This window comes from Musca vetustissima, unplaced genomic scaffold (genome assembly GCF_032173495.1).
Source record: "Musca vetustissima isolate MV318-11 ecotype Yass unplaced genomic scaffold, APGP_CSIRO_Mvet_v1 utg65482, whole genome shotgun sequence".
Lineage (NCBI taxonomy): Eukaryota > Metazoa > Arthropoda > Insecta > Diptera > Muscidae > Musca > Musca vetustissima.
Window position 1 is genome coordinate 16,157 of NW_026874591.1, and position 15,779 is coordinate 31,935.

The 15,779-nt window shown below is 36.3% G+C and overlaps 1 protein-coding gene across 1 annotated transcript; it reads left to right on the top strand.

Moving 5' to 3' along the window:
• Nucleotides 1-331: 331 nt before the first annotated feature.
• LOC133334667 (octopamine receptor beta-1R-like) lies at nucleotides 332-15,218 on the top strand (the record flags this gene model as incomplete). The annotated part of the gene is made up of 4 exons (XM_061543001.1): nucleotides 332-468; nucleotides 4,537-4,719; nucleotides 4,997-5,150; nucleotides 15,051-15,218. Coding segments are annotated over 4 exons (642 nt in total), but the record flags the coding sequence as incomplete, so codon positions are not given.
• Nucleotides 15,219-15,779: the final 561 nt, after the last annotated feature.

Sequence of the window (15,779 nt, forward strand, 5' to 3'; positions counted from 1 at the left end):
ACATTCTTTAATCAGTGTAGATTCGAATTATATCAACAAAAATTTTGACCCCGAGAATGGGGGGGGTCCCCTTAATTGCTTATTTTCCACAAGAGCGACATCGACAACAGAGCACCTCTCGTTGTTACAAACACCAAATGTTTGGTTAGTTAAGGCATGAATGCCAAAATCTTAACATTTAAATAAAGATTAAAAAAATCATTTGGGAAAAATCTTTAACTTGTGTTTAATTTAATTGTCTTGAAGTTTCTTGATTGTTTTCTTCTTCTTCGTATAAATCTGTTATAAATTCTTCTGTTTCATTTGTTCTCTTTTCCTTTCTCTTTTCCAGATTTGTGAATTTAAAGTCAATAAAGCGTATGCCATTGTCAGTTCATCGGTAAGCTTTTGGATACCTGGCATTGTCATGCTTTCAATGTATTATCGCATTTATCAGGAAGCAGATAGGCAAGAGCGACTGGTTTACAGGTGAGTTGAAAAACAACAGAGAAAAACTATTTTTATCTTCAATTGAACACACAGAACGAACGGAAACTTGCAACACATGAGTGCTTCAGAAAGTTTTTTCTTTGCAAGGTTATAGTAAATTTAACAATTAAATATTAATGGAAAGTTTGATCTGAAAAGAGACGAAAAAGTTCAGGAAAATTAAAATCAATAGTTATGTGGATCTGACCATGAAATATAGAATTTTTGAGATAAAAAATCTAAAACATATTGATTTCAAAATATATCTTGGAAAATCTGTCGTGAGTTGAAGCTCTAGAAAACGTTGTAATACTAAATTATGTTCTGGTGGGGAGGTAGACTAGTGCTACTGGAATCAATATCAACTTTGTTGTAGTAGACAGTAGAATTTTTACCACGACTGCTTGGTAGGAATCTTTGTTTTGGTATCATTGGGGTCATGATATTATGGAATGGATTAACGTTTGCCTTTTAATGACTACAATATGTTTTATTTAAAAAAAGGAAGCGAGATAGATACATGTTTCCTTTTGAGAATATGCATATAATCACTAAGTCGATTATGTCCGTCTGTCCTCGTTAAATTGTAAACTAAGTATAAATCCCATTTTCAGATTCAAAGAAATATTGACAAAGATATTACTATCTGCAGAGTTTTTACTCAATAGGATACTCCGTATAGGGAAGATCTTCACTAATTGTATTTATCCTTGTTCATAAGATAGTTATGTAGGCCCACAATAACGTTTAAAATTTGGAACCGATTAATGGATTAATTTTGTTTGAATTATCGTTCACGCCAATCGTAAAAACACTTACTTGTGACAGAACATTCGTTCCATAAGCCAAGCTAAAAAAGATTTCCACGCGCGTCGGTCTTTTGCGCAGTATTTCCAATTTGAAAGACCATGTACGGCAATGTTGTCTTCCACTTGATCTTTCCATCTAATTCTTGGTCTTCCGTTCTGCGTGAACCATCACTTGGATCACTTTTGCCTTTTGAACTGGGACATCTTAATCCATTCTCACAACATGTCCCAGCCAACGTAGTCGCTGCAGCTCTGACTAAGTCAATGTCACAGAATATATGGTATAGCTCATAGTTCATTCGACGGAGGTATTCATCATCGACGCAGATCGGTCCATAGAACTTCCGGACAAATTTTCTCTGTCTCATCTGTTTGTCCTGTAAAGTGTAAGTTTGGTCTGGCGAGAGGTGGCCTTGCTATTGAGTTCCTTACTCAGACCATACTACCATCTGTTGGCCAAAACTATCCTTCTCCGAATTCAAAACTGATGTCATTAGTTTTGTTTATGGCGGTACCACGTTATATAAAATCGTTCATCACCTAGAAGCTGTAGTTCTCAAGTTCTACAGTTGGTTCGTGTCTACCTGACGTCTTGCGCGTTGATACCATCAGCTTGGTCTTCTCGCCATTTACTACCAGACCTACCTGGGTAGACTCCTCAATTTGTTCAAATGTGGCTGTTACATTGTGTGTTGTTGGTGTACAGAGTGTCATTTCTGTCCACCTTTGCCTATCGGACCTTTTCCAGCAGGATGTTATAAATATCCCGCGACAAACTGTCACCTTGTCTGAATCCTCTTTCTGCTTTGAAGGACTCCGAGAGGTCCTTTCCGACTTTATCCGCTGACCTTGTGACAGTTAAAGTTATCCTGCATAGCCGTATTAATTTTGCAGGAATGCCGAACGCAGTCATGGCTTTAAATACCTCTGGATAGGCTTGTTGAAGGCGACTTTATAGTCGACGAATAGGTGGAATGTGTCGATGTGTTCTTCGTGGGTTTTTTTCCAGGATTTGACGCAGAGTGAAGCTCTGGTCAGAATTAGTATGGTCCAATAATGTCATTGACTATTGGATTCAGTCGTTCACACAGCACGCGGCTAATTCCTCTATAGTTGGCACATATCGTCTTGTCTTTTTTGTGTACGGGACACAGGATGCTGAGGTTCCAGTCCTCTAGCCAAATTGTACTAATCAGCTGGTACAAGCAAGTGGGTAAGTTGAGCGGAGTAGCCTTCTGCTATCTGTTGTGTTTGCGGCTTTCCGACGTCGAGTTTCCGTGTTGTGTTAGATCACACCTTTGCTGCTAAATTAAGACCAGTGCGAACATTGGCTCCTCAGATCGATCGAACGTCTAATATACTGGGTGAATTTCATCCGCTCCTCGGATCGATCGAACGTTAAAATACTGCCTTCCGTCTACCTCGACATGATCGATTTGATTTCTCGTTGTTCGATCGGGAGAAATCCAGCTGGCCTTGTGTATATGGAGATGCTTGAATCTGGTGCTGCTAACTACCATGTTTTTTGCTGCCACGAAGTCAGTTAACCTCACGCCGTTTTCGGATTTTTCTTCATGAAGGCTGAATATTTTCCCTTCGGATTTTTACATTAAAATCTCCTAGCAGGATTTTAATGTCATGGCCAGTTCAGCGGTCATATGCAGTTTCTAGGCGCACGTGAAATATGTCTTTGTTTGGCTCATCTTTGTTTTCCGTCGGAACATTGGCGCAAATAAGACTGATGTTTCTAATACTCCTTTAAAAATAGGCCATAATAAGTACTATTTTGGTACTAATAGGCTTTTCAAAATATTATCCACGCTTCTGGCTCTATTAGTTTTGTAATAAATGTGACTGAATGTAATCTGTCTATAAGACTCCCTTCAGCTCGTCTATGAATCCTCCCTACAGCTCGTCAATAAAGCCTCCCATCAGTTCGTCAATAAATTGTCCCTTCAGCTCCTCTGGAAAGACTCCATTAAATTCGACTATAAAGCCTCCCTTCAGCTCGTCTATAAAGCCTCCCTTCAGCTTCTCTAGAAAGACTCCATTCAGCTCGTATATAAAGTCTCTCCTTACAGCTCGTATATAAAGACTCCCTTCCGTTCGTCAATAAATGCTCTCTTCAGCTCCTCTAGAAAGACTGACTTCAGCTCGTCTATTACTTAAATCTTGACTATGAAGACCCACTTCAACTCGTCTACAAAAACTTCCTTTCAGCTCATTTATAGAGCAGACCTTCAGCTCATTTATAGAGCAGACCTTCAGCTCATTTGTAGAACCGACCTTTAGCTCATCTATTGAGACTAAATTAACCTTAAAACTAAGTATATATCTGGAAAAACTCACAAAATCTCGTCATGAAGGAATCTCTTTGGTTCATCTATGAAGGCAATGTCTATCTTGCCAATAAATACTCTCCTTTGCTCGCATATAAGGATCTCTTCTTTTAAAGTACAAGAACTATCCTTATAAAAACTGAGCAGAGTATATGGACTGCTCTCGTCCGAGCTCTCTCATATTACTTCTTATAATATTATGATCTCTTAAAGTCGACCAAGCTAAATTGACCCCTTACTCCCAATATACCTATGATATATTACACCTGCAGATAATCCGATGAATGTTACTGTGAATACCCTATTAAATGTTACCAAGTTACTTAGTTAGAGTAAACCCCCATAACCTCTTATTTTCAGTTAAGTATCGTATTTATTACCCGGAAAAACCATATCCATGGTCATTACCAAAGTGATACCGAATAATTTGAAATTCATGAAGGTTTCATTGGAATAAAATGACAACATTCTATGTGACTACTATATGCATACAATTCTCGTTTAGAAACATCTTGTTGCTAATATCTCCTCTAAGGGCTTTGCAGCATCTGCCCTTAATAGATTACATTTCATGGAATCAAAACCTAAAAAATGGAACTGAATAAAATATAAGTTCTAAGTTCATTTCCTGGCGAATAACAAAAAATATAATCAACTATAAAAACAATGAAGCAAGTTTCCTACAAAAAAAAAACTATAGGAACTTCTTCCACACACACCAACACACCAGAAATCTTCTTTACAATTTAAGCTAATAAATTTTCACACGTTTTTTCTCCTTTTTTGTCTTTTTCTCTGTATTTTATATTCAACCATTCATCCATGTCCCCACAATGGATTCACCAAAAAAAAAATCGCTACAACAAAAAACCTGAAATTGACTGACAACACCAACATCCACCCGCACGCACCCATTAAAGGTCGAAAGTTGCTGCTCTGCTGCTGGAGAAACATTTGCAGATAAGTCAAATACCCAAACCCCGTCCTAGCATACAGGTGGAACCCTCAACCATATCGACGATGCGAAGAGAACGCAAAGCAGCACGCACACTGGGCATTATTATGAGCGCCTTTCTGCTGTGTTGGCTGCCCTTCTTTCTATGGTAAGTATTTTGATGGAGGAGATATCCCATTTATTGTGTGAGTGTGTCTATGTGTTAATGGAGTAGACATTTTTTGTCGGGATATGGCTACTACGTGTGCGTCCGGTTCATTCTTATGCAAATTATTTTTTATTTCCGGGTTCCTTTACCGGTTTCCATTGGTGCTGATGTTGATAGCTACCTGTAATTTATAATCTTCAACTTTTTTCATCACACCTTTGTTCCTTATCTTCTTCTTTTTCATTTTTATTCGTTTCGTTTTTTTTCTTTTTTCTAGGTACATCACCTCAACACTGTGTGACAGTTGTACCACACCTCGCATCGTTGTGGGCATTCTCTTTTGGATTGGTTATTTCAATTCGGCCCTGAATCCCATTATCTATGCCTACTTCAATCGAGATTTTCGCGGAGCATTTAAGAAAACATTGAAGGTAAGTTGTCCGCATGTTTCCGAAACTGAGAATAAGTGATGATTGTCTATCATTTCGGCTTTATTGACTACCCACCCACCCCTACTCTTCTTTCTACCCCAAGTGAAAACAAACAACCAAACACCATTGTGATAAAACTTTGTTGATAATTTGTTTCCGTAGTAACACAATTTGATGAGTTTAATTTCACCCAGGTGTCATTTCCATGGAAAGAAATAATCTACCATTATGTTGACCTATTCCTTTATAAATGTTTGCCATTAAATATAATTCTCGAAATTTGTTTCAAAATTTAAAATGTAGTGAATTTTTAAAGTAATGGGGCGAATATAATTGGAATACCAAAACGGTGTAGTCGGACGTGGCAGACTTACCACAAATTACCTCAGGTTTACAGAGCTATATACCGAGGTGAGCAGAATTACTGACAATAGTCCCATATTTGCATACTCTAAATAATATTAGAATAGTTAGACCCCTGTAAATATATATAAAAAAATACCTCCCATATCCGACCACATACATCCATATAATCGATATCAGTGCAAAGGTCAACAGTTCATCTGTACACATACATAAACGCACAGGATACATAAGAATATTGAAGTTTTGCATGTGGATCGGTATTGTGTAGTAAGCATGGGTAAATATTTCTTTAATTCGCACTAAAAAGGTAGAAATTGAAAATTGTAGCAACTTATACAATACTGTGTTCCAATTCCGGAGGGTTGCAGTCTCTATGGGTTGTGTCCAGTGTTGCTAGATTCCGATTTGAAAAAATCTACTGCTTAGATGGTCTACGATTATAGTTATATACCTGCCTGAGATAGGTCTTTTGTTCTAGAGGTTCACGCTTGTACCTTTGGGTTTCTCTGTAGATTATGAAGATTTCTCGTGACGTGAACGCGAGGGCAAAGCCAGTCCAATAGGCTATGGCAAGGCTTTTCCCGATGACAACACAAAATCCGGTACTGCATTAACAATATTCGATTGTCCCGATGGACGGGTATGATCTTTATCTACGCATGATAATTATTGCAATTCCCAGACCGCATTGTGGTCAACAAAGTCTCCCGGGTGGCGTAGGGGATGTTAGACTCAAAATAACGGCTCTGATTGGCTATAACATGGCAAAGCCCAGGCTTATCTTGGTCCCTCTTTCATCTCAATTGTGGACACAGACCTCTCCGCGGTGTCACCTGAGATAGCTACTTCCGTTGAAATAGAGAGCTGACATGTGCCGCGATTTCACCCATAAGAACTATAAAAATAAATGGGTTGAGGCGTTGGGTTAATTGCCCACACAAGGGAAACCTCCTACTATGAAAAGTTAACAAACAATAAAACCAATAACCTCTAATTTTAACGACCCCCGAAAACGTATAAAATATCACACACGTTGAACAGGATAGGCGCAGTTTTCGCTTTGACGGATGTACTTAAGAAGTACAAAACCGATATTATTCCCTTTCAGGAAATGCGATGGAAAGGGACTGGCGTAAGTAAATCAGATGATTACGCCCTGTGTTACAGCTGCCATGAAACGAGACGTGAATTTGGCTGCGAAATGAGAATTCAAATCGATCATGTTGTGGCATTCATCCAGTGTTTTACACGTTCCATCCATCCGAGCATCCGAGGAGCGAATATAAATTCGGATCACTAATGTGATGGAGAATTATCGGGAGAAAAGGAAAGAGGAGAAACGTATTTTCAGAAAAAATGAAAGAACAAGAAAAACGTGAGAGTGAGCAAATCGAGATGTCAGAACGAAGTGCGAACATTTTACCTACGATAAAACACCAGCGTGTTGAGGATCTGGAAGGAACATTTTGAATAACTTACGGTATCAAATAGTAGCGGTGAAGAGGATATCCCAGAACCAATAATAGATAACGGTATAGAGGGTAACCACATAGCCAAGATGAGGTCATAATAGCAATTAATCGGCTGAAGAATAATAAAGCACCAGGTGCCTATGTATTGCCAGCCGAACTGGGAATGCATGCCCAATAATTGGAATTTCAGCATCCTGTGCACAAATAAAGAGACAAGAGGATATGTGCCAACCAGGAACGTATACAGGATTTAATTTCGGGGGGAGCGGTGGTGCCGCTAGAAATTCGCTGTTGCAAATATAAATGTACTGTGAAATTTTGTTTATTAGGTTCCTATCGCCTATCCAGCTATCCAGCGTGCTGTGTGAACGACTGAGCCCAATGGTCGATGACATTATTGGACCATATCAACGCGGCTTCAGACCTGTCAACATTGACCAGATTTGACCACCATTGACCAGATTTTCACAATGCGCCAAATCCTGGAAAACACTCAGGAAAAACACATTCAACAGCTCTATCCGTTCTGAGGTGTTTAAAGCCATGTCTGCGTTCGGTATTCCTGCAAAATTTATACGGATATACAGCAGTTAAAGTCGAAATACCGAACGAGGATGCAGACAAGGTGACAGTTTGTCGTGTGACCTTTTCAGGTTAACTGGCAAATGTTACTCGCCTACGCCGATGACATCGAAATAATGGATAGAACATTGCGAGCGGTAATAGTCACCTTTGAGCGAATTGAAAAGCAGTCTGCTAAAGTGGATCTGGCAGTAACTGGCGAGAAGACCAAGCTGTTGGTATTTACGCCCAAGATATCTAGTAAACTCGGACCAACTGTGGAATTTGAAAACTACAGCTTCGTGGTAAATGATTTTATATATCTCGGTATCGTTATAAATAAAATATATGGCATCATTTGGAAATTCGGAGAAGGATAGTGTTGGTCAACTGATGCTACTATGGTCTAAGTAAGCAATTTAAAAACAAGACCAATCTCGCCCGTTCTGTTGTATGGATCTGAAGCATGGATACTTGCGCATGCAGATGAGAAGTGTTTGAGAGAAAAATTGTCCGACGGGCAATATCTCCGTCGAATGAACCATGAGTTGTACCATCTATTGTCGACATCGACTAAGTTGACTAGGTCATGTTGTGAGAATGGATGGAGACGTATCAGCTCAAAAGGCATATAAAAGCGGACCAAGTGTTGGTTCACGTAGAAGCAGAAGGCCACGAATTCGATAGAAAGATCAAGTGGAAGAACATTTCAGAAAATGGTATTTCGGAGATGGGAACCATCATTTCACACCTTCTTGTACATGCCCCACAAAGTGTCAAAATTAGAAAAATTCATATGAAGCTAATTAATTATACGATTTGATGTATAAAGATGATAGGTCCATCATCTCAATTATTTTTAAATAAGTCTTTTATATTAAGTCTTATATAATTTTGTAAAAATCATTTCCATGTAAATGACACCTGCGAAATGAAACTCAACAATTTACACATAATATAATTATTTATATCCTCAACAATGCACCCACCCACCAACAAACAGTATTATCTACTTTGTTTATTAAAAACTTCCTGTAAAACCTGACATTTATTTTTATGTCCTGCAAAAGTAACAATCACTAACCATAGTCAAATTTTATTTCTTTCCATTTTCCCATTTGCAATTGTATTTTCTTTTCTTCGCCACTAATGCCGCACTTTGAATTGAATTGCATTTTTTCTCCATCGTTAACTACTTTTCTATATCAACAAAAATATCTTTCAAATCATTCGTTCGCTCATTCATTCATCTTCTTTTCATATCATTTCTTTAGATGGCGTTTTCATATCTGATAAGGTGTCTAACACCGACCACTTGTTAAGAAAACACTCAAATCTCATCAAAAATACAAAAAAGTATAACGAATAACACAATAAACCAAAATATTTTTGTTAGCCAATAAAAGAAAGAAAACGAAAAAAATTAAAAAAAAAAAACAATAACACAACGCATAACAATATCCTAGAATCCTCAAAATGAATGAAAGAAACAACAAAAATACGAATCATAACTAAAAAAAAAAACTTCTATTGGTATGCAAATTCAATTTTATTTCTTTTCCTCAACTACTGTCTACTGTGTCTTGTGAAAAGAGCTGTGGTGGTAGAGAATAATATTGTGAAGAACTGTAGTATTCAATGTTAGATGAATGCAATATCTAGATATTCAACCAGTATATAGATTTGTAAATGTGTAAATAGATTTATATTCTATTCTAGCCATGGACAAACATTTGAATATCCTCTTTTTTGGTAATATCGATTTTATTTCCTCGAAAATTCGTAAGGAAAAAAAAAGAAATTAAATCAATCAAATGTTTGTTCATCGTCAACAACAGTAGACGAAGTAAGATTAGCTTTTTATAAATTTCTGTATTTTACTTTACTATTGTTTTTTATTGTTTTATTTCAGCTTTATATTCGTAATATAGCTTAAGATTAGCCCCACAAAGTATGCTGATCCTTGGCATGTTATTATCCATTCCTATTACGAAATATTCTTTAAAATATCCACGCCTCAAAAATATTCTTCAAAATATCCACGCCTTGTAATAACCCTCTCAAAAATATTCTTTAAAAATCCACGCCTTGTAATAACCCTCTCAAAAATATTCTTTAAAAAATCCACGCCTTGTAATAACCCTCTCAAAAATATTCTTTAAAAAATCCACGCCTTGTAATAACCCTCTCAAAAATATTCTTTAAAAAATCCACGCCTTGTAATAACCCTCTCAAAAATATTCTTTAAAAATCCACGCCTTGTAATAACCCTCTCAAAAATATTCTTTAAAAATCCACGCCTTGTAATAACCCTCTCAAAAATATTCTTTAAAAATCCACGCCTTGTAATAACCCTCTCAAAAATATTCTTTAAAAATCCACGCCTTGTAATAACCCTCTCAAAAATATTCTTTAAAAATCCACGCCTTGTAATAACCCTCTCAAAAATATTCTCTTGTAATAACCAAAAATATTCTTTAAAAATCCACGCCTTGTAATAACCCTCTCAAAAATATTCTTTAAAAATCCACGCCTTGTAATAACCCTCTCAAAAATATTCTTTAAAAATCCACGCCTTGTAATAACCCTCTCAAAAATATTCTTTAAAAATCCACGCCTTGTAATAACCCTCTCAAAAATATTCTTTAAAAATCCACGCCTTGTAATAACCCTCTCAAAAATATTCTTTAAAAATCCACGCCTTGTAATAACCCTCTCAAAAATATTCTTTAAAAATCCACGCCTTGTAATAACCCTCTCAAAAATATTCTTTAAAAATCCACGCCTTGTAATAACCCCTGAAAAAATATTCTTTAAAAAATCCACGCCTTGTAATAACCCCTGAAAAAATATTCTTTAAAAAATCCACGCCTTGTAATAACCCCTGAAAAAATATTCTTTAAAAAATCCACGCCTTGTAATAACCCCTGAAAAAATATTCTTTAAAAAATCCACGCCTTGTAATAACCCCTGAAAAAATATTCTTTAAAAAAACCACGCCTTGTAATAACCCCTGAAAAAATATTCTTTAAAAAATCCACCCCTATAATAGGCCTTGGAAAAATATTCTTTAAAAAATCCATGCCTATAATATGCCTGGAAAAATATTCCTAAAAAATCCGTTCCTTGTAATTGACCTTAAAAAATGTTCATCCTTCAACACCCACTAACTTAAGGTAAAATAAAGCCTCCATTATTTAAAGGATTAATTTATAATATTTCAAGCTCTTAGTTTCGTCTACTGTTGTTAATGCTTACAGCATCAATAAGTCAGATTACATAGCATAATATTCTTCCCCCAAGTAATATCTTGTAGTTTTAAACTAGCATTTCCCCATTGCTTTTCCCTGCTACACAAAATCATTTACTGCGATAAAAAATACATTTCTTCATCCATTTACAATCTATCGTTTATTCACTTTGCAAATATTCACAATCATTTGTATCCCCCTTTTCTTTCCATACACAACAAAAACAACAAACGAACAACTTTCCAAATTAAACAAAGATAATTTCTAATCATCAATTATCCTTAGAGAAGGGAATAACAGTAGATTTGTATTCTCGCTCTGTACTCTGTATGTAGAGGAATCCCCCGCTTTATCTCCCTCTCGATATCTAGAAAGATGTATTGTGTGTTGTTTCCCTAAATGATTCTATTGGATTACTTAAAATTTCCATTAACTTTAAACGCTATAATGATAAATGCTATTATGTGTATGTGTGAAATGTTTAGATGTAGTGAAATATTTATATTTTATAGAGTCTATGTTTTAGTATTTTTTATTTAAATTTTAAAGTTCAGTTTTATTACACTATGACACAAAACCGAGACCATGTTCTCTCTTGGCGAGTATATTATACATCCAGAAGAACAAATTCGCCACAGGTTATTGAGTTATGTTGGTGGGATGCATTTTTTGCTGGTAACTACAGTTCGGCTATCTTTTCACTTCAGTATCTTTTCTTTCTTTAAAATCTATTGTCAGACAATTGTTAGCCCCCATATAAATAGCCCCACCACATTTTAAATTTGTTGAAGGTCATAGCTAAGTTTTTCAACCTAAATGTCAGTAATTTGTTAATTCGTTTTCTTAGATGATAAAAACCTTTTGTCAGACAATTTACCATGTATTTCCATTTATGCGGGATGCGATATTTAATATTATGCAACCCAATGACAACAAAATTACAGCGAGACAGATCATCAGCCCAGCTTTAATTATTCCAGGCAGGTCGGTCTTGTGTGCACCTTCTCCAATTTGAAAGACCATGTTTAGATATGTTATTTTCCACTTGTCTTTCCAACGAATTCGTGGCCTTCTCCTTCTGCGTGAACCATCAGTTGGCTACCCAACAGCTTTTGAGCTGGGGCATCCACATCAATTCTCACAACATGACCTAGCCAACGTAGACGCTGCAGCACGATATGGTTCATTCGGCGGCGATATTTACCGTCAAGGCAGATCGGAGAATCCGCATTTTTTTTACAATGAAAGCAAGCGTTTCTAATTTTTCCATTGTAAAAAAAATGCGAATGCGTCTTCTTTAACACCTGTTTTTATATGAAGGAGTTGCCAGATGGAAACAACATTTATCACAGATGGAAGTTTCCAAAACACTTAACTTTTTTCTGTTTATACCGCGCATTTTGTGCTAGGCTAAGAACTTTCCGAACTGGTGTTCGGAATAGGTGGAATAGGTTCATGTTGTTTTCGTGAGATTTTCCAGGATTTGGCGCAGTGTTAAAATCTGGTCTTTGGTGGATTTGTCAGGTCTGAAGCCGCATTGGTAGGGTCCAATAATGTCATGACTTCGGTCATTCACACAGCACGATGGATAGCACTTTATATGCGGTGGACAGGAAACTATTTCCTCTATAGTTGGCACATATCGTCTTATCTCATTTTTTGTGCACGGAACACATGATACTGTGGTTCCAATCATTGGGCACGCACTCCCCTATCCAAATGATACTAATCAATTGGTGCATGCTCCTGATTAGCATCTGACCGCCGGTCTTGAAGCCTGCTGCTTTATTATTTTTCAGCCGATTAATAGCTTATGTCGGCTTGTTGGTATACAATCTATACCATCATCCCTTATTGATCTCGTGGGAATATTATTAACCGCTATTATTTGATACCAGGAACTTTGCAGAATGCTCTTTCATGATCCTCAGGATCAGAAGGATGTGCCTCCACCAAAGCCGCCATTATGGGGTTTTACTCGTTGGATACATTTCCGGACTTCATTCTGACTCTTGTACATCTCGATTGGTACGCGCTCACGTCTTTTCTTTTTTTTTTTTTTTTTTTTGAAAATACGTCAATTTGTCGTTATGATTTATAGTAGGAAGACTTACCGACATTCGAGAGGAACAGTAAAACCGGAACTGTACTAGTAAAAAGTGTATCAAGATTGAAATCTTGTTGATAGGAAGATTTGCTATCCAATTTTATTTCAAAATACCAACTTCCAGTCCGTTCAGTTTGCCCATAGTCCGTTATATGGGGACTATCATAAAAAGTTGGCCAATCTTGATCATTTTTGGTAGAAAGATGTGTTAATCGATTAAAACCCGAACGAACAAATTACATCCAAATCAGTGCAAAAATGTGCCCATATTACCCAAAATACGGAAATTTGGGAGGGTCTGTTACATTGAGGTACCCAAAAAAATTGTTACCTAAATTGTTGCTTTTGGTACAAAATACCAAATTACAGCCAATGTGGAAAACATTTTAAAGCCTTATCTTAATTATTGAGAGCTCTATCGTGATTGCAAAATACAGACTGACATGCATAACTCGATATACTTCATGGGGCGTCCGATGAATGTTTCGAGATCTTGCCAACGGCGTGTCAAATTTAATATAAACCAGTGAGCGGAGCAATACTACAACTACAACTTTCTGTCGATCTATATTCCAAGCATGAGCAATATTTTGCGATATGTGCACCCTGTTTACAGAGAAGACGTCTCTTTCTTACCCTGGTATATTTTTTGAATATTGTTTTCTCTAGGTAAACATTTACGCAAAAAACACACATTTTGTCATTTTACACAGAAAAGTCTTATATGATTTGACCCGCTGAATATTTCATTCCCTGTGTGTATTTCGGCTTATAATTGTGGCCTATAGGGTGGCTTGAAAAAAAACTTGCATAAATTTAGGGCCAAGAACATTTAATTACATAAATATGATCTGATCATCACGTAAAATTATAGGCGTCGTCCTTGACCATAACCGGAAGTTCGTGTTAAATAGTTACGTATATCTTCCACGTCGTACACAAATCAATATAATTGGTTTCAATTTTATATCCTTTGGGAGATGTAAACTGATATACAGATAGAAATATCAGAGGTCTTTTATGGATATATATATATATATATAGATATATATATATATATATATATATATATATCCTTGTCCGTTTATATGTCTATCAGATGTAAACTGATATAGATAGATATCCAAGGTCTTCTATTGAAATACTTCGCCTCATAAGGCTTCTATATATATTGGGGATTTTAGGGCCAATATTGTGATATTGGGCCACAAAAACAGACAAAATGTAGTTTCTGATTCATTTCACCTCTAAATATTAACTGTAATAATCAGTTAAATAATAGAGGGTCGTCTTTGATCAGAACCGAGTCTACATACAAAATTTCGTGACGATTGACGAATGTGTTTACAAATTATAATTGACAGACGGATGGACAGACACACATTTTTAGTCGAGATATGAGGATCGGTATACTAAAAGGTATGTCTAGGTTCCATATTCCGCGGCGTTACAGAACCTTACTCATAGTTGTATAGGGTATAAAAAAATACATTTTTTAAAAACGTAATTTTCGGAAATTTATTTGCATTTTTTGTAGTCACCCTCATGCTCTAATTTAGTGATTCTATTCCTAGAGAAAAATAAAATAATATATCAATAATTTATTTATATTCTTCAAATGCCAAGTAAATCCAATAGATATCCCTCCAAAAATTAGCACCACAAATGAGATTTATATTCATTTTATTTATTATTATTATTATTATTGTTGATCAATTTTTATTTCAATCAATAGTTAGATGATTACATTGTCTGCATTTATAGCTATAAGAACATCATTCCGCATTATACTTCGATAATCAGCCTTCATTTAATTTTCCACTCTTTATTTTTTATTTAAGTCGTCATAATTTATGTCTAGTATGGAATTGTATAGAAACAATAAAAATTGGTAATAATAGCGAAATGTGTAATATTATGTCGTGTTGTCTATCTTTCTGTCTGTATATCAATATAACTATATTTATATATAAATATAAACTATTTATAACATAAATAAAATAAATCATACAATGCCTAGAGTGTGTTATACCTAACTTACCTATCAGCCTTCATCTCAATCTATTGCAATAACTCGAACTAACTTTGCTGTATTTATTTTTTCTTTTTTTCGTTCTTGCTCCTTTTCTTGTTTTTTTTACAGTCCTGCTGTCCGTACAAGTTCATAAATTGTCGTGTCAGCGCTGGCGGCGAAATGCCACCGTTTGTTAATTCCACGGCTTCATCGGAGATCCACATGAATATACTGCGTGCACGTCAGTATGCCACCTCGGCATCATCGCATCAACTGCAGACATTATATCAAAACTAAAGATGACGAACATCAATGGCAGCAGCAGCCTCCTCGACAACAACTACTACAACAGGAGACACAATAGAAGCAAATCCTGCTGAATCCTGAAAGCCACCATGTAGTTGTTACAGTTCTTCCCCCACCCACCCGTCTACATCCACTCCTCCTACTCCACCAGCAGAGTTACAACAAGTACGTAAGTAGGTAGTAGATAAACGAATTTGCTGTTAAACGAAATCCCAGGTTAAGACGTCACAAATAATCCTCAACTAAGCACCACGGGCATATCATTCATGTTTACAAAGCAAAAAAACCAGAAGAAGAAAAAAACACCGTTATAAAAAGGACATCTTCCATCCATCCATCATAACCATAACCACCACGACAACGTTGACGGAGTATTCCCAGCAAAATCTATAGCTCAAAACAAAAAAATAAGAAAACCAAGAACTAAAACCTGTCGCATACAAACATAAACTTAAGCTCCAATGAATAGCCTGAAACCATTTCTCTCTTAGTGCACTTTTGTGTACTTTTTGGACAAACCAAGCAACCAACCAGCCAACACACTAGACCACT